Below are 27695 nucleotides of genomic sequence, written 5' to 3' on the forward strand. Positions count from 1 at the left end.
AGGCGCGGAGGCGGCGGCGGCGGCGGCGGCGGCGCGCACGGGATCCTCCTCGGGGGCTGCTCCTCCCCTTGGCAAACTACATCTCCCAGACTCCTCTGCCCTCCCTCTTCCCTCTCTCTCTCCCCCCTCCTCCTCCTCACACCTGAAGAGCAGCCCGGCGGCAGCAGAAGCAGCGGCAGCAGCAAGTCAGCAGCCCCGCGGCGGAGGCGCCTCTTGCGCCGGGGACCCCGGACGGAGGTGGGCAAGGCGCGCGCGCATGCAAGGGGGTGGCCGCCGGCTCCGGGTTTGCAGGCGCCTCGGGGCGGCGGCTGGGCCGACCTCGGCTGCCCTCCCTTCTTCCCATGGCCCGATAGGGGACGCGTAAACAAGCAGGAGCAGAGCCTCCCAGCCTCCCCATCCCGGGCCCGCTTGGCAAGGCTGACAGCGCCCTCCCCCACCCCGGGCGGGGGTGCAGGGGGAGGTGAGGGCTCCTCTCTCCCTGGCCACATCCTGGCACGGGTCTGGGTCCTGCCCTCTCTCTCCCCGTTGCCAGCGCGCGTGCTGAATCTCCAAGCGCAACCGCCTGACAGGCTCGCTTTGCAAAACGCTCGGCGGCTGCAGGTCGAAGTTGAAACTTCTGGCCTGTTGCAAGAGTTTGGGGGGGGGGTGTTGTTGTCGCTCTTGCAGAGCCAGAGGGAGGGAGGGAGGCTTGGAGGCAGCCCAATTTGGGAGTGGGGGGCGAGAGGTCTTTTCTGCCTCTTTGCAATTCTGGGGGGGGGGGTGCCTGGAAAGTTGCACAACACCCACCCACCCCGTTCCTTCTCTGGAGTGTTTGCAACCCACAAACCCCCTGCCCGGATGAAGGCGCACTCTGTGACCCCCATAAATAGCGTGCCTTCCCTCTTGCCCAGAGCCGGAGAAGGAAAGTGGGGGGGGGGAGGTAGCCAAAGGGTGCCGGATCAGCTGTTTCCCAGCGAGCAGCCCCTTCTTAGAGGCTTCTCCCTCGCTCCTTCCACTTCCCTCCCCGCCTTCTTAGCTGTTGACTTTGGTCGAGCCGAGGGAGAAGCTGTTGATCCTCTAGTTAATAGATAATACGCCCAAGTTCTTCGTGGAACATTAAACTCTTGTTTCCTTGCAGCCGCGGGCGGGGGGGGGGGCTTGCCACGTTATCCGGCAAACCCCAAACTGGTTCCCGAAGGCAGATCTCCAGCGACGCAGGCTGGATGCTCCTTGCTCGCTTTTCTTGTGGGTTCACGAATCCCGGGATTAATATTGCCTCCTGTTAGTTTTGGTGTGCGTTTTTTGTGTACAGCAAGTCACCTCTGCCTGTCACTGCAGCGTGCATCTGTTGCGTCCTTGGAGATCTGCCAGGGAGCCATGGGAACCTGTCAAATTATGTGTCATTCTAACCCAGTTTGCCTCGTGCTCTGACTGGTGGCTGCTCTCCTGGGTCTCCACTTCCTACTTGTTCCTCTTGACTAGAGATGCCAGCGGTAGCCCTATGCCAAGTCAGGCTTTTCATCTACTCTACCTCCCTCAGTAGAGACGCGGGTGGCGCTGTGGGCTAAACCACAGAGCCTAGGGCTTGCCGATCAGAAGGTCGGTGGTTCGAATCCCCGTGATGGGGTGAGCTCCCATTGCTCGGTCCCTGCCCCTGCCCACCTAGCAGTTCGAAAGCACGTCAAAGTGCAAGTAGATAAATAGGTGGGAAGGTAAACGGCGTTTCCGTGTGCTGCTCTGGTTTGCCAGAAGCGGCTTAGTCATGCTGGGCACATGACCCGGAAGCTGAACGCCGGCTCCCTCGGCCAGAAAAGCGAGATGAGCACCGCAACCCCAGAGTCAGCCACGACTGGACCTAATGGTCAGGGGTCCCTTTACCTTTACCTACCTCAGTGCTGTCTGCACGGACTGGCAGCAGCTCTCCAGGGTGTGAGGCAGGGAGCCTCTCCTAGCCCTACCCGGGAATCGAACCTGAGACCTTCTACAGGCTAAGCGTATGCTCTACCGCTGAGCTACGCCCCTTCGCCTGTATGCCCGCAGCCACAGAGCTACAGTCATCCAGGTGGTTGTGTGAATGTAGAAGTCGGCAGGAGGAGAAGGGGGAAATCCCCATTCCGGAGGCAGGTTCAGTTCTGCCGGTGAAATTTGCCCTTGAATAAGAAATGGCACTTTATATTTTAGAATCATGGAATTGTAGAGTTGGAAGGGACCACGAGGGTCATCTAGTCCAACCCCTTGCAGTGCAGGAATCTTTTGCCCAACGTTGGGCTCGAACCCACGACCCTGTGTTTAAGATTCTCGTGCTCTCCAAACTGAGCCATCCCAGAAGGTGATGTCTTGCCTGTCTCATTTCTGGATTACTTAAGGAAAGGTGAACGGATATTATAGTGTTTATCTTTTCCTTTCTAGTGATTTGACAGGGAAATACCAGCCCCACCCTCCCCATCAGAGGCAGAAGCAACACACACACACATTTTCTCCTATTCCCTAACTAGCAGGAAAAGAAAAGTGTCCTGGTCTAGTTTTAGCTTGTCAAACTTAGCAGTAAAGTCTAAAAGTAGGGAAGGAATCCGTCAGGTGCTTCACAAGGCAAAACTCTGCTTTTGCTTAAATGCAACGAACAAAGCATCTTGCCTTCTTTCCCCCCTGTCCCTGGGTCTGTAGGGGGCGGGATTGTGGAGAGAGACCGAACACAGACACAACTTGTGTGTGTGTGGTAGAGCCACCCTGCAAACAGCAGCACTGTGTTCCATTCAAATGTATCTCTTTCTTTAGGGCTCAGCAGTGGGGTGGTGATGGTGCAAGTCTGATGCATAGCACTGACTGGCTAGTGCCTGTAACATCATCAAGAAACTTCTCCCCCCCTGAGCAGTTCCGCAATTTGAAAAAGCTTCCTTTTGAAAGATGTACACGAACAGTCAAATGCCTTAATGTTCCTGCAGAGTTTAAAACTGAAACTGCAGATAGGCAGCTGGCCTGAATCATGAGAGAGGAAGCAAAACTGACAGAAGGCTCTGATTTGCCCCAGCAAATGAATGTTTATAATTTCGGTTGCAAAGCCGGGCGGAAGCTGAGCAGTCCCTGTGGTGGCTTAATTTTTTAAATATCAGTTCCTGCCTTTCTAAACAGTTCAGGGTGGTTTTTACCCCTTGCTGCCTTTCAGATGCAGCTTTTCTGCGGAAGAGGAAAAACTACCACCAAGATAAAACTGACAGTGTAAATGCATATTAATAGTGCGCTTAAAACAAACACGCACACTCAGATTACTATTTTTAAAGTTGCCATAATGAATGGAAATAAACAGCTGCTGTACTAAAAAATGAGGGGTTCTCATTTTAAGCCTCATCAGGGCTAAGTGGCCTTCCTAAATCTGTTCCCTCGTTCCCAAAAGTGCCTCCGCAAAGTGAGAAGCCTCTGCTTGACTGTAGCAGCTAGTGATTCCAGCAGCCACCCACACAGAGCGCCCTTCCAACCCTCTCCCTCTGCTGTCTTTCCATCAGCCACATGCTCTGGTAGTGCCTGCCTGTTCTTGCAGGAGAGGAATATGGCAGTCAAAGGCACCGCGATTCCTTTGGCTGGTTTTTGCCAAGAAAACAGTCAGAGGTAGTACGGGGGATGTGACTGAGCCAAGGGGGCAGTGGAAGCACTGAAAGAATCCTGGAGGGGAGTGGGTTATTGCATGTGTCTGTGACAGCTGTCAGGCCAACTGGGCTGCTACAGTCACCCGGAGACTTCTGGCAGTTTGTGGCCTCATTCACAGGCTCCTGCGCACGTACCAGTTCTGCGATTCTGATGAGAGAGCCCTTGAGGCTGTGCACACTTACTGAGGTGTAAGCTCCTTTGAATTCAACGAGACTTTCTTCCATGTAAACATGCCCAGGGTTGTGCTGACAGCCCGATTTTGCAGGCTGTCTGTTGTTATTTAGTCGTGCCCAACTCTTTGTGACCCCCTGGACCAGAGCACGCTAGGCCCTCCTGTCTTCCACTGCCTCCCGCAGTTTGGGCAAACTCATGCTGGTAGCTTCGAGAACACTGTCCCACCATCTCGTCCTCTGTCGTCCCCTTCTCCTTGTGCCCTCCATCTTTCCCAACATCGGGGTCTTTTCCAGGGAGTCTTCTCTTCTCCTGAGGTGGCCAAAGTATTGGAGCCTCAGCTTCAGGATCTGTCATTCCAGTGAGCACTCAGGGCTGATTTCCTTCATAATAGAGAGGTTTGATCTTCTTGCAGTCCATGCGACTCTCAAGAGTCTCCTCCAGCACCAGAATCTAAAAGCATCAATTCTTCGGCGATCAGCCTTCTTTATGGTCCAGCTCTCACTTCCATACATCACTACTGGGAAAACCAGAGCTTTAACTATACAGACCTTCCCTTCTCAGGAGGTGGCCAAAGTATTGGAGCCTCAGCTTCACGATCTGTCTTTCCAGTGAGCTCTCAGGGCTGATTTCCTTAAGAATGAATAGGCTGTCTATAAGTGGGTAAATGTTTTAAATGGATAACACACAAACAGGTATGATCAGCTGGGAACATCTGCTCCACGAGGCTCACCGAAATGAATGGGGCAGTGCTGTAGGGTGGAAAGACATGCTCATTTTCTGCAGGATCTTAGGGCGAGCGGTTCTCTTCAGACTCTTGGTTTTTTTTCTAATTAGGCGTCCTGAATGTCAAATGACTGTAATGCTTTTTAAGAGGCGGGCTGTGTTGCTTAGAAGAAGCCCTCTAATTTCCCCATCTGCCGTTCTCTCTTCCCCTCCATCTCCCAAGTCTGTAATTCAAGGAACAAAGTGAGCAAAGGTTTGTGTACATCAGCCTCCCTCAAGCTGGTGCCCTCCAGAGATTTTGTGCTTCTGCAGAGCACCATCTTGGGGAAAGCTGATGTGGAGAATGCATTTACCGTATTTTTCGCTCTATAGGACGTACTTTTGCGTTGCTTTCGCTGAAGCCTGGAGAGCAAGAGGGGTCGGTGCGCACTGACCCCTCTTGCTCCCCAGGCTTCAGGCAGCTATCTGCAAACCTTCGGAGCACGCCCCCAGCCCCGCAAGCTACGGGAGCGGCAGCAAGGCTGCACACAACTTTGCCGCCGCTCCTGGACCTGTTCTGGGGGCTGGGGTTGGGGGAAGCTTGGGCTTCCCCTGCCCCAGCCCCATGGCTAAAAACGAAGCCAAGACAGCGCGCGGGATCCATTCTGCTCGCTGTCTTGGCTTCTGCCAAAGCCGCACGCAGCCTCTCCGGCTGGAGAGGTTGCGCGCGGCTAAAAAGGAAGCCAAGACAGCCAGCAGGATGGATCCCGCGCGCTGTCTTGGCTTAGAATCATAGAATCATAGAATCATAGAGTTGGAAGAGACCACAAGGGCCATCGAGTCCAACCCCCTGCCAAGCAGGAAACGCCATCAGAGCACTCCTGACATAAGGTTGTCAAGCCTCTGCTTAAAGACCTCCAAAGTAGGAGACTCCACCACACTCCTTGGCAGCAAATTCCACTGTCGAACAGCTCTTACTGTCAGGAAGTTCTTCCTAATGTTTAGGTGGAATCTTCTTTCTTGTAGTTTGGATCCATTGCTCCGTGTCCGCTTCTCTGGAGCAGCAGAAAACAACATTTCTCCCTCCTCTATGTGACATCCTTTTATATATTTGAACATGGCTATCATATCACCCCTTAACCTCCTCTTCTCCAGGCTAAACATGCCCAGCTCCCTTAGCCGTTCCTCATAAGGCATCGTTTCCAGGCCTTTGACCATTTTGGTTGCCCTCCTCTGGACACGCTTCTTTGCTCTTTGGGGCTGGGGGGGGATAATTTTTTTTTCTTTATTCCCCCCCCCCTAAAAACTAGGTGCGCCCTATGGTCCAGTGCGCCTTATGGAGCAAAAAATACGGCACCTCATTTGATCCAAGCAAGAATAGGCGAGACTTGACTGTCTCTTTCTGGATCAGGAACAGAAGCCTCAAGACTCCTGTTCTGGCTCCGGTGCTGCCCTCTACCAAAGAGGTTAGGGTCAGATCAGTGTGGATTAGGAATTAGACTTGGATCATGAGGGAAATGTGGGTCCAAGGCCCATCACTGCGAATGGAGATGGAGATTTTGCAGGAAGTTAATGAAGCTATGCAGGGCTGCTAAGACTCCCCCAACAGTTTGACACCTGCTCTGGGCTCTGAGCTGCCCTAGGAATCAGCCTGGCATTTCTGAGCGATTTGACAGCAACCATGAGGACTAGCCCCTTGGTTTGAAAACACTGTTCCTCAGCAGGAGACCCACGAGGCACGGCTGTTTCCCCATGCCACTTCAATCAAGCTAAGCAGTTGTGATTTAAGACAGAGGGTTTTCTTTTAAGATGTGCAGGAAGCAAACTATCAAATTGTTGATAGAATCAAATTGTTGATTAAATCATAGAATTGTGGAGATAGAAGGGACTCAAAGGGTCGTCTAGTTTAACCTCCTTGCAATGCGGGACTCACACAGTTAAAGAATCATATACTGTGGTACCTTGGTTTAAGAACAGCTTAGTTCATGAACAACTTGGATTAAGAACGCTGCAGACCTGGAAGTAGGTGTTTTGGTTTGTGAATTTGCCTTGGAAGCAGAACATGTTGCGCTTCCTATTGAGTGTAAATTGAGTCCCCTGCTGCCATGGGAAAGCACACCTTGGTTTAAGAACGCTTTGGTTTAAGAACGGACTTGCGTGGCAAGTTCCTGACCCCCCCCCAAGGTGGAAATAACGACCCATGACACAATTATTAAGGTTAATGGGCTAAATAAGGCCACAACTTTGTTGGTTACAGGTGATAAGCGGTATTGGCTTAGGCATTGGTCCTAACTGACTATATCCGGCTTCAGTCCGTCCGCTTGAAATCTGGGAAGGGTTAGCCACTGGTAGGGGGAGTCCTGCTGATGCACATCAACTAGGAACTCCCCCGGGGTCACTGATAGGGGGTGTGCCTTAGGCCCTCACCTCCCCAGGCTTCAGACAGGGCCACGCCCCCCGGAATCCTTTATTGGACTACCCTTCAATATGTGGGGCAGGTGATGGCACTTCCTCCCCTCTTCCATCTACAGAGAAATACCAATGCCTAACCGCCAATACCCAGAAAGTTGTGACGATTTGCTATGAGGTGGGCGAAAAACCAAGTGGCTGGTGCCAATTTGCCAAGTGGAAAAATTCCCACCAGGCCCCTTAATGGCGACCAACCAAGGTCCATAGCAAGGTCAAGGAATGAAAACCTTAAAGGGCGGGAGGGTGGGAAAAGCAGGAACAGCTTCAGAATGGATAGGTTTAATCTTCTTGCAGTCCATGGGACTCTCAAGAGTCTCCTCCAGCACTAGAATTCAGAAGCATCCATTCTTCGGTGATCAGCCTTCTTTATGGTCCAGCTCTCACTTCCATACATCACTACTGGGAAAACCATAGCTTTAACCTTTAAGCAGAACCGTAGCTAGGTGATCTTGCACCCCTGGCAGAACTGTCCAGATTGTGCCCCCTAGCCACTGACAAATTAGCTCTTCTTTCTGCCGCTCCTCCATTCAATTCACCCTCAGTTAAAAACCTTTTCTTATGAGCCAATAATCAATATTTTTATTTGTAGACATATTTATGGACACATTTTTAGCCAGTTTTGCACAGACACCCCTCGCCTGCGCCCCTTGCGGGAGCCCATCTCACCACCCTGTATCTACGGCCCTGATCCTCAGGAAAAGCGAGACATTCTGGGATCACATCAGAAAGTGGGGCAGCTTCTGTAAATACAGGACTGTCCCTGGAAAATAGGGACATTTGGAGTTCTTGCCACAGTTCTTGCCCAGATGTTTGAAAAGGCTGCAGAATGCAAATCCCGCTGGTGGGATAACGGATGCAGATCGCTGCCTGACCCCGAGCGTGTGGTTCTTGTTGGTGCTGATCCATTGGTTTCCTTGGTGCTGAGAGCAGACGGCGTGGGGAACCGTGAGTGAGAAAGGCCTTTGCCATCGGTCAGGTGCAGCTGGGCTTTGTTTAAAGCCCCCTGACACCTGATCTACCAAGGTTTATCTGCTGCAGGCCTGCTTGGTATCCTGCCAACTCGTGGCAGTTCAACACACACACACCCTTGGCAGCTGCCTGGGAAAATGAGAGGCTCTGTGGATCTGGATCCCACAAGTGGAATGTTAGCCAGGAGTATTTTTAAACGTGGTTTCAAAGACGCAGAGGCAGCAGACTGCAGTTGCGAGCCAAGTCATACCCAGAAGCCTTAGAGGGGCAGGGTGGCGCTGAAGGTGACAGGCGCAGAGCCAAGTCAATTATTTCTTTTATTTTGTTCCCTAAAATTTATACACCAGTCTTTTTGCATTATTATTTCATGTTATAATGTACAGTGGACCCTCGGGTTGCAAATGTGATCTGTGCGGGATGCACATTCGCAACCTGCAGCGGTACATCTGCGCATGCACAGGTGGTGGATCGGCGCTTCTGCGCATGCGCAAAGCGTGATTTAGCATTTCTGCGCATGCGCAACCGCCAAAACCTAGAAGTAACCCATTCCAGTACTTCCGGATTTTGGCAGGTCCATAACCTGAAAAAACACAACCTGAAGCATCTGTAACCCGAAGTATGACTGTATATAAAACAGAGAGAACAATTATAACAACAGGCGAAAATTAAAATACCTGCCTTGCTTGTCTCACCTGAGATCTAAGTGGAAGTGGGGGTGAGTTCCAGGAAAGTGGGGTGAAGAGAGGGAAGCAGGGAGGAAGACAGAACAGATAGGCCAGTTGCCTGTCTCTGGACCCTTGCTGTGAAACACCCTCTCAGCACAGGTGGATGGATTGAGCTTGCTTATACGCTGCTTTCCCACCATTTGCAGCAACCATTCAAAACATCAAAATACAGAGCATTGAAATGTGCGTCCTGTATGCAAAACACAGAACATGTCAGTATTTCTTTTTAAATAGCAAGCAATTCAGCAAACACACAATAAATTCGGTATTACCCCCAAAAATAATCTATGCTTAAGTACAGGGCAAAACAAGAGTTGGCCAATATTATTTCTGCTCCTCATCTTGCTGCACTCCAAGGAGCCTGGCTTATATTATTATTATTATTATCTTTATTATTATTATTATCGTTATTATCGTTATCATTATTATCATTATCATCATTTATTTATTTATACATACATACCCCGCCCATCTGACTGAGTTTCTCCAGCCACTCTGGGCGGATTCCAACAAAGTATTAAAATACAAAAATCTATTAAACATTAAAAGCTTCCCTAAACAAGGCTGCCTTCAAATGTCTTTTAAAAGTCTGGTACAGCGGTACCTCGGGTTAAGTACTTAATTCATTCTGGAGGTCCGTTCTTAACCTGAAACTGTTCTTAACCTGAAGCACTACTTTAGCTAATGGGGCCTCCCGCTGCTGCTGCTGCGCCTCTGGAGCACAATTTCTGTTCTCATCCTGAAGCAAAGTTCTTAACCCGAGGTACTATTTCTCGGTTAGCGGAGTCCGTAACCTGAAGCATCTGTAACCTGAAGTGTATGTAACCTGAGGTACCACTGTAGTTGTTTTTCTCTTTGACATCTGGTGGGAGAGTGTTCCACAGGGCGGGCGCCACCACTGAAAAGGCCCTGTGCCTGGTTCCCTGTAACTTGGCTTCTCGCATTGAGGGAACCACCAGAAGGCCCTTGGCACTGGACCTTAGTGTCCGGGCAGAACAATGGGAGTGGAGACGCTCCTTCAGGTATACTGGACCGAGGACGTTTAGGGCTGAATATAGTGCAGAGGGGAGGCTTGGATTCCAGACTGCTGGCTCCCACATCTCTCCTCCAGAGGAGACTGGCACCCTTGCTGTTAACCTTCAGGTGTCTCCTGAAGGCTTCTTCTTTTCTTTTTAGTGTCAACAGGCTTATTCAGTTGTACGTTTTTAATTTTTTTGACAAACCATCATTTTTTATTATTGCTCCGTGGTATTTTGTGTTCTGTAAAAGGGTAAAGGGGACCTCTGACCATTAGGTCCAGTTGTGGCCAACTCTGGGGTTGTGGCGCTCATCTTGCTTTATTGGCCAAGGGAGCCGGCGTATAGCTTCCGGGTCATGTGGCCAGCAGGACTAAGCTGCTTCTGGCGAACCAGAACAGCGCACGGAAACACCGTTTACCTTCCCGCCGGAGCAGTACCTATTTATCTACTTGCACTTTTACATGCTTTTGAACTGCTAGGTGGGCAGGAGCAGGGACTGAGCAACGGGAGCTCACCCTGTCATGTGGATTCGAACCACCAACCTTCTGATCGGCAAGCCCTAGAGGCTCTGTGGTTTAACCCACAGCGCCACCCATGCCCCATTTGTGTTCTGTACTGTCTTGCTATTTTACGCAACGTCTGGGGGGCTGCAGCTGGAGGTGAAGTAAGGACTTGCAAGAAACTGGATCTGAGGGGGAAATAATAGCCCAAATTGGTTTGCGTTGTCATGCCTGACCTTGCTGATGGATCTGCTGTGCTAAATTCCTGTCCCTGGCGTTGGGTTATCAGCGCTAAATCTGATGTGGCTACCGGTGACTCTCTTTGCAATCTGATGAAGGAGCCTCATCTCGCCTAGGAAAGGTCAAGCCGCAATGAATTCGTTTCCAGGCTCTTTGTCTATCTGTCTCTCTCTTCCGCACCTGCCGGAACACCCAGCAAACACTCCAAACAAAGCAGAAAAGAAGTCAGGTGAAAAATAGCCCACACCGAGGCTCTGATAACGTTTGTTTTTTGCAGGACATGTTGGACAAAGGCAGCCGCGAGAGGGGCAAGGAAGGGCACTGGCGGAGAATAATTCAGTCTGTGCACAGCAAATGCATTGGCAATCTTCGGGGATAACACAGGCATGTGTCTCCTCTGCACGTTTCCCCTCCTCTTCTGTAGAGCTTCACTGGGGGGCCTCTGCAGGGAGATTAACTTGACTCATGCAGGCACAGTTTTTCACAATCCAGTTTCATGTTCTGTGCACCAATTTCAAGCTGTTCTGCAGGGCCAGCTATCCTGTTAGGCAAAGTGAGGCAGATACGGGAACATGGCCGAGGCAGCCACCAGGCCATTACTAAGGCTGGGTGATATAATAATAATAATAATAATAATAATAATAATAATAATAATAATAATTTATTTGTACCTCGCCCATCTGGCTGGGTTTCCCCAGCCACTCTGGGCGGCTTCTAACAAAGACCAAAAATACATTAAAATGTCACACATTAAAAACTTCCCTGAACAGGGCTGCCTTCAGATGTCTTCTGAATGTCAGGTAGTTGTTTATCTCTTTGACATCTGGTGGGAGGGAGTTCCACAGGGCGGGCGCCACCACCGAGAAGGCCCTCTGCCTGGTTCCTTTGCTTCTTGCAATGAGGGAACCGCGAGAAGGCCCTCAGTGCTGGACTTCAGCGTCTGGGCAGAATGATATATATCGTCCAAAACTGGTTTTAAGTCCATATCATGATATCGGTTTCGTATCTTTTGACCTGGCAATATATCACAAATCGTGTATGTGTGCTATATAAAAATCACAATGTGAGGAAAACCATGAAGCCAGCCAGTGCCTCTGCATAGCTCCATCCTTATTTCAGACATTGTGATTATCAGGATATTGTGATGTTTAGCTGGTGCTATATCACAGTGTTGAAAAAACCAGATATCACCCAGCCCTGGCTGTTACCCTCTGACGAAGGCAGAGATGACAGACAGACAGACAGACAGACAGACAGACAGACAAACTTAGTTGGTCTATAAGGTGCTACTGGACAATTTTTTATTTTTATTTTATTTTTATTTCGACTGCGTCGGACCAACACGGCTACCTACCTGAATCTAGAGACAAACAAACAGACAGACAGATTACTCTAGATTGTCACTGTTTGCTAATGAGAAAAACCCTGGAAAGTCACTCCCAGTCAAAGGATAAAATTACCTGGGGCAGATGGACAAACAGTCGGACATGATATAAGGCATCTTCCTATTCTGGGTTTGCAAAAGATGGAGCCAGGGTTTCCATAGAGCGGCAAAAAATAGTGTTTAGAATTGTTGTATAAACTGGCCACCATGCAGAATATTGACAAGTGTTTGATCTGTGGTTGCAGCCATTCACCAAAGGCTTTGTTTTATTTATTTATTTATAAATAAATAATTTTTTATTATTTTCCTTATACATACTTTTACAATACAACACATTAAATCACATAAATACTTTTAGCTCTGCCAAGCTGGCGACTTCCCTCCATCCCTTCAGCGGGTATCTCTTATTTTCTTATATCGTGTGTTCTCCTTTTTAACCTTATATCTGTCGCACATTGTAAGAGCTATTTCAATCCTGCCAGTGTTTTTAGAGTTTTACAATTATCCTTTATATACACCATAAATTTACTCCAACTTTCTTGAAACCTCTGATCGTCCTGATCCCGAATTCTTCCCATCAGTTTGGCGCTAGCTCTGCCAAACTCATCATTTTCGTCTAGCACTCCGCAGTAGTAGGAATTTCTTGCAGTTTCCAGTTTGGGGCAAGCCTGTTTCTTGCCATAGGCTTCGTTTTAATGTTGTTGTTGTTGTTGTTTAGTCGTTTAGTCGTGTCCGCCTCTTCGTGACCCCCTGGACCAGAGCACGCCAGGCACTTCTGTCTTCCACTGCCTCCTGCAGTTTGGTCAAACTCATGCTGGTAGCTTCACGAACACTATCCAACCATCTCATCCTCTGTTGTCCCCTTCTCCTTGTGCCCTCCATCTTTCCCAACATCAGGGTCTTTTCCAGGGAGTCTTCTCTTCTCACGAGGTGGCCAAAGTACTGGAGCCTCAGCTTCAGGATCTGTCCTTCCAGTGAGCACTCAAGGCTGATTTCCTTCAGAATGGAGAGGTTTGATCTTCTTGCAGTCCATGGGACTCTCCAGAGTCTCCTCCAGCACCAAAATTCAAAAGCATCAATTCTTCGGCGATCAGCCTTCTTTATAGTCCAGCTTTCATTATATATCATTTTAATAGCCAGCCCCTTCTCAGACCCCCTGCATGTTCCCCGTTGCTGGAGTCTGAAATGGCTTCTGTACAGTAAAATCCTTGGCAGTTTCAAAGCCAGCCGATGCCAGACTCCATTGGGGCACCAGTTTCTGTCTTAGGCTGAATTTGCTTGCAAAGCCTGTCCTGTCCGTTGCCTTCCCTTCAGAGCTCTGGGTCTTTCACACTCACAAAGAAAACATCACCCCGCTGGCTAGCGTGGTGCAGAAATTTGCCTGCAGCTGTTTTAACTGAAATCGATGTGCTGGGAGGCAGGAGCGATGATCTCTCTCTCTCTCTCTCTGCACATGCAAGTGGGGTCAGGATGAGGCCTCGGCTTCCCCAAACAGCACATAATTAGCTACCAAGAAGGAGAGCCAATCAAAGGCCCCTTCCCAGATAACCAGATTTGAGCTGGCAATAATTGCTTTGCAATAGAAAATAAATGCTTTGTTATTAAAACTGAAAATAAGTGGTACTGGTAAAGAGATGCTTAAGAAAATGTAAATAGGGTTTGATAACTGGAAATGGATAGTTATAATAATAGGTTAATATATGGAGTAAGGATGAATGCTAAAGGGTAAGGATTTGCTGAATTTAATATTTGAACTGGAATACAAAATGGGAGGTGTGAGGAGGTCAAGAAACTAGTGAAGAAAATATAAGATTTGAAAATATTATTTTATTTTTAGTTTTGATTTTTGGCTTTTCTCTTTGTTCTTATTCGCTATTCTTTACTTTCTCTTCTTCTATCAACTGTTTCTCTATTGTGTATCTTTTATTTGTTTTGCTTTTGTAGTCTAAATGTTGGAATTTGTTTTTATTGTTTGTGAAACATTAATAAATATCACTTTTTTAAAAAAAATAAAACTGCAAAATAATAATAATAATAATAATAATAATAATAATAATAATAATAATAATTTTATTTATATCCCGCCCTCCCCAGCCGAAGCTGGGCTCAGGGCGGCTAACAACAATAAAATAATACAAAATTCTAAAATCATTTCATTATAAAATTAATTCAAATCAAATTAATGGCAACCATTGGGTTAGAGTTCTGTGAAGATTGCCAAAGGAGGGAGTCAGGCTGTGCCCTAGCCAAAGGCTTGGTGGAACAGCTCTGTCTTGCAAGCCCTGCGGAACTTCTGTGCATGCGCAAAGTGCGGTTTAGCGCTTCTGCGCATGCACGGAAACCCAGAAGTAACTGTTCCAGTACTTCCAGGTTCGGCATGGTGCACAACCCGAAATCACACAACCCGAAGCATCTGTAACCCGAGGTATGACTGTATAATTTCAGTTCTGGAAAGGAACCTCAGGTTACATACACTTCAGGTTACAGACGCTTCAGGTTACAGACTCCGCTAACCCAGAAATATTACCTCGGATTAAGAACTTTGCTTCAGGATGAGAACAGAAATTGTGCTCCAGTGGCAGCGGGAGGCCCCATTATCTAAAGTGTTGCTTCAGGTTAAGAACAGTTTCAGGTTAAGAACAGACCTCCAGAACAAATTAAGTTCTTAACCCGAGGTACCACTGTATAGATATAGATATAAAATTTATTACATATAGAAGAATACAAATGTTTGAGAGATGTAGAAACGAACAGGGGCTTGACTGTTTGACATCATTTGTGCCGCAACTTACGAAAACGATGGACAGCAGAGGGGTTGAAAACAATGCCACGAACAGTAAGATCGGGATTGCACAGAAGCACAATGGAGCAGTCGATAATAAGTCCTGGAATACGGCCAAATCCAGGCAAAACTATACTTTGCAAGAGCCTGACAACCGTGTCTTTTGATATATGGTATGTCTGGAACGACCACCGTGTAGCTACATAGGTTTGTCTTTGCACTTGGAAACTCGTAAATAATGGGTTTTTCGGATATTGCAATAAATAGGACCTTCTTCGAACCAGGTATTATGAAGAGGAAAGGGCAAGTTAGTCCTCCATCCCTGGGCAACGGTTAGTTGAGCAAATCAATTATAAGGTGGCAAACAAATAAATTATAAGATCAGCATTATCACTGGGGAAGATGGACAGCAAATGAAGTTGAGGATTTTCTGAATCTCATGCAGCCAAGAGAACGCAGTCTGTCTGCAGCTGCCTGATTCTGGTGACAGCTCATTTATTGTGGCAAACTAGTATGGAAAGCCCTGGCAAGGGCTCATGTCAAACTGTGTCTCTCACCCTTGGATACGGGAAACTCAGTTGCTCCTAAGTGCATTCTAGCCTGCAGCGCAACTCAGCCAGCTTCTGATGCTACAGCCTGTTGGAAGTCCCTCTTGGATTCTTCCAGCTCCCTCTCCTAATCACAAGATTCTTTGTTGCTCTTGTTACGAAACGCATGAGCTTCTGGCAGAGGCGGTTGCGTTGCTGGCACAGGGCAAAGGCAGCGCAAGGAACTTTGTAGCTGGAGGCCTGAGGACTAGGATGAGGCAGACCAGAAACCTGTCTGCACCCAAAACGAATTCTGGAATATCCTCTTGCCGCCTCCTTTGCAGCCTTCCTTGTCTGACTTGATGTACTGTTGCAAACATACAGTACTTGAGGAGTTGATTTCTGAGCAATGCGAACAGAGCAGAATGTGGAGAGAGAAGAGCGAGCCAGAGGCTGGGTCTAGACATATCAAAGAAGCGTTTCAGATAAATGCGCGGGAAATTTAAACAGGGAAAACAGGTAGAGAAAAACAGGATGCCACAGCGCCATCTGGTGGCACAATGTTATATCGCATATACAACACATATAAATTGCTTTTTCATTAGCAATCTAAGTGAGTCCAGAGGTGCAGAATAACAGCTCATTTCTCTGGGGGGTGGGGTTAATGTAGTGTGGTAGCTTGAGTGTCAGGGAAGAACTCCTGGATTCAAATCTTCATTAAATCACAGAACTGTAGAGTTGGAAGGGACACAAAGGAATCGCTATGTTTAAAAACCTCCAAGGAAGGAGAGTTCATCACTTTCCAAGGGAGTCCATTCCACTTCTGAACAGCTCTTAGTGTCAGAGTGTTCTTCCTAATGTTTAATCAGAACCTCCTTTCTCGTAATTTGAATCTATTGGATTGGGTCCTAGGGCGGCAGAAAACAAGCTTGTTCCCTCGTTCATGGGGAAGCGCTTCTGATATTTGAAATCTTACCCAGGCCGTGAGTTTGCTAGGAACCCTATTCTTGCAGCCTGGCAACTCTCTTGACAGCATCATCATTGCTGTTGCTTATGGTTATTAATTATTGCAATACATTTCTGCCTTTGATAAAAACAAAAATACATGCCAGAAATTCAGTAAAAGCGAGCAGGCTCTGTATAGCACCTGTATTAAATGAGGCCAGAAACTAAAAACAATATTTGGCAAATCCAGAGAGACACCAAGTTTTGAAAAGCCCACAGGAATAGTCCAGCCTGGTCTCCTTTGCTGGGGAGACCCTATACAGTGGTACTTCTGGTTACATACGCTTCAGGTTACATACACTTCAGGTTACAGACTCCGCTAACCCAGAAATATTACCTCGGGTTAAGAACTTTGCTTCAGGATGAGAACAGAAATCGTGCAGCAGTGGCGCAGCGGCAGCAGGAGGCCCCATTAGCTAAAGTGGTGCTTCAGGTTAAGAACAGTTTCAGGTTAAGAACGGACCTCCAGAACGAATTAAGTACTTAACCCGAGGTACCACTGTACTTTGGGTTTCATAAGTTTGAGCAGAGTGAGCTGGATTTAAGTTTGGTGTCCTTTCTCTAGCCTTCAATCCTGTCCTACATCTGCTCAGACCTTCCGTAGCTCGTCTCCTTTTGAACAGCTTGCAATGGGATGAAAACCAAACGTTTTGACTTCCCTCCCCTGGTTGCAAGGACCCAGCACTGACGCTTTTTTGTCACCCCCTAGAAAACCAGCCTTCCTCTTTTGCTTAACGTGACTTTGATTTCTAGATGAAACAGGAAAAGCTCGGCTGCAACGGGAGGGAAATGATATTTTTAGTAATCTTGTTTTTCTCCCAGGATCCACTGCCATAGAAAAGAAAGGGGGGAGAATGTGCAATTTTTTTAAGGACTTGAAAAGAAGCTGCCTGTGAGAGACTTTGTCAGTGGAGGCATGACTATATTAATAACCCACGGGGCATCACTGTCATATTTGTTTTCAAGGATCTATCATTCCTGAAGAAGAGAAATGATGCACAAGAGTGGAAGGGGTACAAGGACGATGAGTAAGAGGATGCTATATTAGTTGATCCATCCATTTAATCGGGGGCGGGGGTGAATCTGTAGCTCTCCCTGATCTCGTTGGACTACCAAGTCTCATCCGCTCTGACCATTGGACATGCTGGCTGGGACTGGTCAGAACAGGGAGGCCAACAACATCTAAAGGTTCTTCATCCCTGGTTTTAATTAGCTGCGGAATCTTTTGTTCATTTAAAGTGGTGCTCCCTATTAACCAGGCAGCTGGCTTTGGAAAAAAATTGGGTCGTATCCAATGTATTGCAGGGCTTTGGAATAAATGACCTTAGGGGTCTTTTCCAACTCTGCAATTCTATGTTGTTCAGCTGATGGGCCAGCATGCGACATGATACGATAATCTTTATTGTCATTGTCCCATACAGAACAACAAAACTGAAAAAAATCTACATCAGACATTCAAAAAACAACAAGCCTGCTATCCCAGCCTCGTTAGCCCCCTAAAAACTCTGATACCCCAATATACTCCCATAGAGACTACCGTAAAGGTAAAGGGACCCCTGACCATTAGGTCCAGTCGTGGCCAACTCTGGGGTTGCGGCGCTCATCTCGCTTTACTGGCCGAGGGAGCCAGCGTACAGCTTCCAGGTCATGTGGCCAGCATGACTGAGCCGCTTCTGGCGAACCAGAGCAGTGCACGGAAACGCCATTTACCTTCCCGCCGGAGCAGTACCTATTTATCTACTTGCACTTTAACGTGCTCTCGAACTGCTAGGTGGGCAGGAGCAGGGACCGAACAATGGGAGCTCACCCTGTTGCAGGGATTCAAACCGCCGGCCTTCTGATTGGCAAGTCCTAGGCTCTGTGGTTTAACCCACAGCACCACACGATACCTTACACTGTGTTTAAAACCAAAATCGCATTTGGATAGAAACTGTTTCTCAGGCGGCTAGTCCTAGTCTTTATAACCCTGGACCTTCTTCCAGAAGGCAGAAGCTGAAAGAGATCATTTCCGGGGTGCGCACTGTCCTGCGCTATCTCTGCAGCTTTCTTACGGCACCTGGAAGCGTAGATTTGGTCCAAGGTGGGAAGAGGGCACCCAATTATTCTCTCCCCAGTCTTTACAACCCTGGACAGCATTGTTTTTTCCTTGACCATGCAGCTTCTAAACCACACACACAGACAGGATACTGTGGATGGGAAAGGATAAGTCTATCAGTGGCCACTAACCACGATGCCTCTGTTCTGCCTCCACTGTCGAAGGCAGCATGTGACTTGGGCCTTTTGGCTCCTGCAGAAACTGGCGTGAGTTGGCACCCCCAGACTCTAGAGGAGGAAGCAGAAGGAACAGATGGAGGAGCCAGCAGGGATGGAGGGAAGAAGGCCTTCCCTTCTGTCTCTAGGTGTCAGAGAGGAGGAAGGAAGCCTGCTGGCCTCATCGGGGAGAGGGGAAGGACGTGGACCAGCCAAAAGGTGAGGCTGAACAGGAGGAGGGTCATTGGAGCTGGAGGCATAGGGGCAGGACACAGTCTCATTGCCAAGGGACTCCTTGTCAAGCTTTGTAGATAGGATTGTTGGTATTTTATTGTAATTTGGTGAAAAGAAAAATACTTGACTATAGAAAAGGAGAATTCCCTGGATGCCTAGATCCAGGTTTGGGGCAAGTACAGCCTTGGTCCAGTATACCTGAAGTAGCGTCTCCACCCCCATCGTTCTGCCTGGACACTGAGGTCCAGCGGCGAGGGCCTTCTGGCGTTTCCCTCCCTGCTAGAAGCAAAGTTACAGGGAACCAGGCAGAGGGCCTTCTTGGTGGTGGCACCTGCCCTGTGGAACGCCCTCCCACCAGATGTCAAAGAGAAAAACAACTACCAGACTTTTAGAAGACATCTGAAGGCAGCCCTGTTTAGGAAGCTTTTAATGTTTAACAGACCACTGTATTTTAATACTTTGTTGGAAGCCGCCCAGAGTGGCTGGGGAGACCCAGCCAGATGGGTGGGGTATAAGTAATAAATTATAGTAGTAGTAGTAGTAGTAGTAGTAGTAGTAGTAGTACTCTTTGGTGAGAGAGCCCCAGCAGATACTTAAACTCACAAAATATGCAGTAAAGTAAAAGCGGGAAAATATTTTCTGCCAGACCTTTAAAATAGCCCCTTCGAAGCGGCTTCCAAAGTTCCCCGTTCCCCTTAGCATAGGCAGAAACTGCACATTTGGTACGTTAAAAATGGTTTACTTACAAATCCTTCAAAGATCAAATGCATGCGCTTTCTCATACAGCAGCAAGAAAAACACAGGCGGTGAAACTTAGGTTCCAAAAGTGGTAAATGTTTCAAAATTATTTGTATAGAAACACAAAAATGTAGGGGTCCACATGGTGGAATGGGAGGATCAAAGACTGGGGCAATCAAGTCAGATTGACAGTGTATAAGAAATAGATGATGATGATGATGATGATGATGATGATTAACCCTTCCTGCCAAGGTGAAGGGGAGTGACCTGGCTAAGCCTGGCAGGACAGCTTCCTCTACTCTTCATGCATTTATTAGATTTAAGCATGCTGGTTATATGGGGCTGGATGTCCCACGGGGATTAAATGAGCCCACCCAGATGGAGTGAGCAAACCCAAAGGCTGAGAAAGTCCCACAAATGAGCTCACTCTCCCCTGTCTTTAAAAGCTTCATAGGAGGGGATGTGTCAACCGTCAGAACATCTCTATAGCTTCCGTTCGATCATGAAAGTCTTGCCTGCCTCATGTACCCTGGAATCTTGACTTGGAATGAGAATCTGCTGAGCATGTCAGCCTTTCAAGTAAGAGTTACAACTCTGTTTTGGGATGTGTGCTTCTGAATTCCAGTGGCTGGAGACCTCAGGAGGAGAGAGTGCTGATGGGCCCAGATCCTGCTCATAGGATCTGCTTTCAGCGTCTGGATGGCCACTGCGAGAACAGGATGAGGACTCAATGGACCACTGGCCAGCTGCAGCATCAGGGTGGTTTTGTGGAATGCAAAAGGTGCCTTTCCAGACTCACACCCTGTGCTGGAACAATGTGTAAAGGTAAAGGGACCCCTGACCATTAGGTCCAGTCATGGCCGACTCTGGGGTTGCGGCACTCATCTCGCTTTATTGGCCGAGGGAGCCGGTGTACAGCTTCCGGGTCATGTGGCCAGCATGACTAAGCCACTTCTGGCGAACCAAAGCAGCGCACGGAAATGCCGTTTACCTTCCCGCTGGAGCGGTACCTATTTCTCTACTTGCACTTTGACGTGCTTTTGAACTGCTAGGTTGGCAGGAGCAGGGACCGAGCAACGGGACCTCACCCCGCTGCGGGGATTCGAACCGCCGACCTTCTGATCGGCAAGTCCTAGGCTCTGTGGTTTAACCCACAGCGCCACCTGCGTCCCAACTTGTAAGAATAGTAAATCCCACTACGGAAGCATCATGTTCTCTGGATGCAGCCCAGTGCTTCTCCAGATAGCCCTATGCCAATTTATGCATATTTTACCAAGAGAAAACTCTCACATAATTAATTGAAGCCTTTAATTGGGTAGTGCCCTTAATGGGTCGCAAAGTGACCTCCTGCCTTCAACCCGCCCTTAGTGCGGGGACTTGGCAGCTGAACGCTTCCTTTGGTTAAATCTGTCGCTTGCTGTGGCTAATCTCTTCTAATGCCGCCATAATCCCATTATTGAAAACAACTGAAAAGCTAGGAGTTAAAGGGATGAAAAGATTTATTTAGTCTGTGCTGCTGCGTGAGCTTGATGGGGCAGCGACTTTTCTGCACTTTTTTGTATGGCTGCTGTTCATCAAATCATCTTCGGGTACAGCCTGCATTTTCCCCAATTTATGATTGCTCTCCCTGCTTCAGCTAACTGGTGACTTTGCTGGACAGTTCCCAGAATTCCCTGGGGAGAGGAACAGACTATTAACCCATCCCTCTGGGGAATTGTACGTCTGTTCAGGGAACGGGGGTCTCCAAACAAATCTCAGCCCGTTTAACAAACCACAGTCCCCTGGGTTCTGTGGGGAAGCCACAAGTGTTTAAAGTTGTGCACGCTCTAGTTATCTTCCTCTTGGACTACTGCAATGTGCTCCACGTGGGGCTACCTTTGAAGGTGATTCGGAAACTACAACTAATCCAGAATGCGGTAGCTAGACTGGGGACTGGGAGCGGCCGCCGAGACCATATAACACCAGTCCTGAAAGACCTACATTGGCTCCCAGGATGTTTCCAAGCACAATTCAAAGTGTTGGTGTTGACCTTTAAAGCCCTAAACGGCCTCAGTTCAGTATACCCGAAGGAGCGTCTCCACCTCCACCGTTCTGCCCGGACACTGAGATCCAGCTCCAAGGGCCTTCTGGCGGTTCCCTCCCTGCGAAAAGTGAGGTTACAGGGAACCAGGCAGAGGGCCTTCTCAGTGGTGGCGCCCACCCTGTGGAACGCCCTCCCATCAGATGTCAAGGAAATAAACAACTATCTGACTTTTATAAGACATCTGAAGGCAGCCCTGTTTAGGGAAGTTTTTAATGTTTGAAGTTTTATTTTGTTTTTAGTGTTCTATTGGGAGCCACCTAAAGTGGCTGGGGAAACCTAGCCAGATGGGTGGGGTATAAATAATAAAATGATGATGATGATTATGATGATTATACTGCTTTAAATGTTTAGTGTAGATAGGGCTTACATTTTGACTCAGGTATCCAGTGAAGTGACCTGCTTCGCAAGTCACCTGCTGCCTAGAAATTGCATTGGAGCCAGAATTGCAGACCCATGCCATCTGCATTTGGCCAAAGCGAGCGAAAAACAGCCATGTGCTGTGGCTGGATATTACATCTCAGAAACCGGGATTAGCAGGCCCATCTTTTGGCAGCTGATACTGTTCCAAGGGTTAAACCACAGAGCCTAGGACTTGCCGATCAGAAGGTCGGTGGTTCAAATCCCCGCAGCGGGGTGAGCTCCCGTTGCTCGGTCCCTGATCCTGCCAACCTAGCAGTTCAAAAGCATGTCAAAGTGCAAGTAGATAAATAGGTACCACTCCGGTGGGAAGGTAAACAGCGTTTCCATGCGCTGCTCTGGTTCGCCAGAAGCGGCTTATTCATGCTGGCCACATGATCCGGAAGCTGTTCGCCGGCTCCCTCGGCCTGAAAGCGAGATGAGCGCTGCAACCCCAGAGTCAGCCACGACTGGACCTAATGGTCAGGGGTCCCTTTACCTTTTCTATTCCAAGCAGCAGCAGCAGCAAGTGTGGGGAGGCAGGCAGGAGGACGGCTGCCCCTTAGGAATATTCCCTAGAGAGGCCCCAGGGTCTGTTAGCAAAAAATAACTTGCTTCTCTGACCAGCGGCATTTGGATACGATGACAACATCGGGAGTCGGAGAGGCGCTCCCCATGCCAGCCGCAACCTGAAACCTCCCTCGGGGTTACGTGTTCCTCTTCCAGCGAAAGATGAAACCTGATTTTGCAGGTTTGTGATCCCTATTTAGTGTCACCCTTGGTAAGATGTTAATTAGCATGGCTTCGTGGAGGTGCTGAGAACAGCGCTTTGGCTCTGAGCTAACAAACAACACTGCAGCTGCCTTCATCGCAGCAGATGTTTCAAGGCCACCTCCTTTTACTTCACTGAGCAGAGGGGGGGGGGAATCTCTGAAGTCACCAGGTTCAAGCCCCAACTCAGCGCAATCCGACCCCTGCTTCGATATCTCTGCCCTCTTTCCCTGTGGAAGCTCTGCTCCATTGCTGCCATTGGCAAGCTTCTACCTAGAGCTTAGCCGAAGTCTGACGCCCTCTAATTCCCACCTACTGACTGTATCCCTGTAGCAAACAGTATTGAAAGTGGGTTTGTGTGTAACCGCTGCAACACCATCCTGAGCACAAATCACCAGCAATGCACAGCAAAGGGGGCGGCGTTCCTGGAGGGCCCCACATTTAAATGCTGTGCGTGTGTTCATTTAAGCAACCTTGGGCAGAACGGCCTGTAATGGATTTAAAGGCCAGGGACTACAGGATCCCTGTTATTGGAGACGGGAACAAATCTGTCTCCTAAAGTCAAGGGAGCAATTCTCATTCGTACAGGCAAACAGGAGACTTCCCAATTCTGCATTTGTCCTCTAATGCAAATATGGTGGGGAGGGCATTCTAGGATTTGCAGTACCTACGTGAAAGGCAATGTGTTGTGCCAAATTCAGGCATAAAGGCAGTAGGACAGTTGCTGCCACAGGGTGTGTGTGTGTGTGTGTGTGTGTGTGTGTGTTCTGGGTTATAGCATTCCAGCCACATGGAAGCAAATCTGTGCCATTGGCTCCCTTGCTGTTGTGTCCGTCCCACCCCTCCCCCACGCCAAGCACCACCAGCTATTTTCAGTTGGCAAAAGCAGCCACTGGGTTATGAGGTCTTGCATTCATAAAGCCCAGTGGTTAGACAGCCAGGCCAACTTAATAGGCCACCAGCGGATACACTAAAGTAAAGGACATATAAACCTTTTAAGGTTTATAAGCCAGTGTGGTGTAGTGGTTAAGAGCGGTAGTCTCGTAATCTGGGGAACCGGGTTCGCATCTCCGCTCCTCCACATGCAGCTGCTGGGTGACCTTGGGCCAGTCACACTTCTCTGAAGCCTCTCAGCCCCACTCACCTCACAGAGGGTTTGTTGTGGGGGAGGAAGGGAAAGGAGAATGTGAGCCGCTTTGAGACTCCTGAAGGGGAGTGAAAGGCGGGATATCAAATCCAAACTCTTCTTCTTCTTCTTCTTCAGCCTGGGGTCCCCAACATGGCACTCATGGGCACCATGGTCTTGGCACCTACCAAGGCTCCTGGCCCCTCCCAGTTTTTAGTTTTTATTTAGTTGTAAATTGAGGGGTGTTTTTTGTTTTTACTTTTGAGGTGGGTTGTTTCAGGAATTGCCTGTTTTTCTGTTTTTTTATATATGTGATTTGCCTGTTGTGGGGAGTGGGAGGCAATTCTGAACATGTTTTAATTCAGTGATATTTGTATTTTGTTCTTCGATTCTGAAATGTGTCCTTAAAGGTTGGGGCTCCCTGTTTTCGCTCCACGTTTTCATGGCCTCCTTTCCTCATTCTCCCTCTTTTTTCCCTTCTTGCCTTCCAGATAATTGCATTCTGGAATTGAATTGGACTGGAAAGAAAATGGTGTGTATTCTAACGAAGACAAACGCCCTTATTTCAATGAGAGAGACCCGGTCATAAGGAGTGGAGGGCAGAGAGCCCTTTGCTACAAGACAGATATTTGCAGATAAGGTGACGCAATCTCTGTTTTGGAAAGAGCTCCTCCAGATAAGACACAGCCATGTACTCGTTTCTGCCGGAGAACTTCACCCCCGTGAAGCAGAAGCCGGTCAAGGAGTTGAAACCCATGATAGTGGCCATTGTGCTTGGCCTCATCCTGCTCATTGCAGCCGTGGTGGCCTGGTGCTACTACGTGTCATCCCTTCGGAAGGCGGAGAGGCTGAAGACGGAGCAGATGGACCTCCATCAGGACGGCTTCACCATCAAAAACCAGGATGGGGAGGTCGTCTTCAGGTTGGCCTTCCAGTCAGGTATGCTTGACTTGGAGTCTTGCTCCAGGGAGGGTGCGAATCTAACCTGCACCAGGACTGACAAAGGGAAGCTCAACTTCTTCATTAAGATCGTCACCCCAAAAGACACGGTGATGTGCTACCGGGTCCGCTGGGAGGAGTTTGTGGCGGACACCGTGGTGGAGCACAAGATGTTCTGGGGGGACGCCCACTGGTATGGGGGCTGCGAGATGAGCGTGCAGCACTGGCCCATTAAGCTGCCCGGGTACCAGGAGCCCATGCCGTTTGTGACCAGCGACGTGTATTCTTTCAGGAACAGCTTTGGGGGCATCCTAGAGAGGTACTGGCTGTCCTCCAAAGCAGCCGCCATCAAGATCAACGACTCTGTGCCCTTCCACCTCGGGTTCAACGCCTCCGAAAGGTCCCTTGTCTTCCAGGCCAGGTACAAAGATTCCCCCTACAAGCCTCCGCTGGGGCAGCCGCCGTTCCCAGAGCTGAGCTACCGTGTCTGTATCGGCTCTGACGTGACCTCCATCCACAAGTACATGGTGAGGAAGTATTTCTACAAGCCTTCAAAGATCCCCTCGGAAAACGCCTTCAAGTATCCGATCTGGTCAACCTGGGCCTTGTACAAAAACGACATTGACCAGGACAAGCTGCTACGCTTTGCTGAGAAGATCAAAAAGTACAAGTTCAACTGGAGCCACATCGAGATAGACGACACCTACACGCAAGCGTACGGGGACTTCGACTTCGACCCAGTCAAGTTCCCGAACGTGACAGAGACGTTCAAGAAACTCAAAGAAGACGGGTTTCAGGTCACTCTCTGGACGCACCCGTTCATAAACTACAATTCCTCCAACTTTGGGGTAGGCATAGAGAGACAGCTTTTCATCAAGGAGCCGACAGGAAGGCTTCCTGCTATGGTCGAATGGTGGAACGGGATTGGCGCCATATTGGATTTCACCAACCCTGCGGCCAGGGATTGGTTCCAGAGCCACCTGAGGCAACTCCGGAATAAGTACGGCATCTCTTCCTTCAAGTTTGATGCTGGAGAGACCAGCTACCTTCCCAAACAGTTCAGCACCTTCCGCCCCTTGTCGGACCCCAGCATTTGGTCCAGGCGCTACACGGAAATGGCCATCCCATTTTACGAGCTAGCGGAGGTCAGGGTTGGCTACCAGTCTCAGAACATCTCCTGCTTCTTCCGCATCATTGACAGGGATTCTGTCTGGGGTTATGAGCTTGGGCTGAAGTCCTTGATACCGACCGTCTTGACCATCAGCATGCTGGGATACCCTTTCATATCGGCCGACATGATTGGCGGGAACTTCTTTCCCAACAAGACGGATGGGGCGGTGGAAATCCCAGACCAAGAGCTCTACATCCGATGGCTTGAGCTGTCGGCCTTCATGCCTTCCATGCAGTTCTCCATTCCACCGTGGCTCTACGACAGAGAGGTCATAGACATCGCCCTGAAGTTCACCAGGCTCCACGAGTCTTTGGTTGCCCCCCTCTTGCTGGAGCTGGCCGGGGAGATCACCGACACTGGGGACCCCATCATCCGGCCCATCTGGTGGATTTCTCCCCACGACGAGGCTGCACACAAGATCGATTCCCAGTTCCTGATTGGGGACACGCTGATGGTGGCTCCCGTCTTGGAGATGGGCAAGCAAGAGAGGGACATTTACATCCCAGCCGGCAAATGGCGCAGCTACAAAGGGGAGCTCTTTGAAAAGACACCCACCTTGGTGACGGATTATCCTGTCGATTTGGATGAAGTAGCTTATTTTGTGTGGGTGTCCTAACCGCCTTCAGCTACTGCTGCTGCTACCACCAGCTTTGAAGCTTAGTGAAAGTCAACCAGGCCTTATTCTAGGAATATTAACAACAAATAATTCTAATCCGTTAAGGAGGCAGAAGGGGGTGGGAGACTGGAAATGGCTATATATTTGTCCCTCGCATATGCTGTAAAGATCTAGCTTCGTTCTTGTGATCTAGAAAAATGCTGGATCACAATGGCGTGGGATTTGCACATTCGAGGAAACGGTCTTTCCGGTCTCCCCTCGCAAGGCCCATAACTGCACAGGATCTCAGCCCCAAGCAAATTTGTTCCATTTTTCGATGTGGGTCTTGGGGGCCTTTGCAATGCCAGCTGCGATTATTTACGAACCCATCTGTAGTGTCTCTGGTGCCTCGGATTGGGCGCACGTCGCAGGCTGTTAGCCAGACCGTCCATGGATCTATGGATCCTTTTTTAAGCTGTGGGAAGCTGTTCCCTGCCTATAGCTTTTCCAAATATGAGCCAAGGGAAAGCCTTGAGCTATGAGCAAAGGATCCCTGCCCTTCTAGGAAAGGGGTTCTTTCCCCAGAGGTGTTCAGGGTTGCTATAGCACAACTAGCCTTACATTTTACAGTGCAGTAAGCTATTATTTGAAATAACTGGGGAGGTTTTCCTAAAGAGTTTAACTTCGGTTTATTACAGGCACAGATACCCACACACATACATATATATATTCCTCGTCTGGTGTTAGATGAGGCTGGCTTATCATGTTGTGTAGGCCTTTAGTTACCAGGCTGGGCTGGTTACTCAGCTCTGGGGCTTTTGAACAGGACTGGCATCTCAGCTTTCCCCTCGCTGATGCCAGCCACCTTCTTGCCAAGGCAATCTTTGGCTAGCAAAAAGGATGATAATCTCCGATATATGGGTGGCATGCTTGCTCCCACAGCAAACAGGTGTGCTTTAGAGGTGTGGATCGGGACTTAAAAGCCCTTCCTTGCTGCTGTTGTTGCTGCTGCACCTCCTCTGGGGTTATTTTCAAAGGTGCCTTTGCAGCTGTGTTGCCAATAAAGGATTGACTTTCAACTCATCAACGGTTCCCAGGAAGAAGAGCATCGCCAGACTCTTCCAGACAAGACGGCAAGCTCTTGTTGGCAGCCCACGGGACTCTTGTGTGTTCAAAGAGGCAACTGGGGGGGGGGCGGTGAGAGCAGGGGCATCAAAGCTCTACTGTTAACTTACTAATAGGACCCGGAATAAAAATGGTTCGTCCTGCTCCCAA

The 27695-nt window shown here is 48.8% G+C and overlaps 1 protein-coding gene across 2 annotated transcripts; it reads left to right on the top strand.

Moving 5' to 3' along the window:
* Positions 1-109: 109 nt before the first annotated feature.
* MYORG (myogenesis regulating glycosidase) lies at positions 110-27695 on the top strand. Of its 2 annotated transcripts, none has more exons than XM_082241945.1 (2): positions 110-237; positions 24207-27695. In XM_082241945.1, the coding sequence occupies exon 2, from the start codon at positions 24405-24407 to the stop codon at positions 26439-26441; it is 2037 nt and encodes a 678-aa protein (XP_082098071.1). In that variant the 5' UTR covers positions 110-237; positions 24207-24404; the 3' UTR covers positions 26442-27695. The 2 variants fall into 2 exon arrangements, with proteins under 2 accessions (XP_082098071.1, XP_082098072.1); XM_082241946.1 differs by lacking the exon at positions 110-237 and adding an exon at positions 20021-20164.

Source organism: Podarcis vaucheri (assembly GCF_965113315.1).
Source record: "Podarcis vaucheri genome assembly, chromosome: 11".
Classification (NCBI taxonomy): Eukaryota; Metazoa; Chordata; class Lepidosauria; order Squamata; family Lacertidae; genus Podarcis; species Podarcis vaucheri.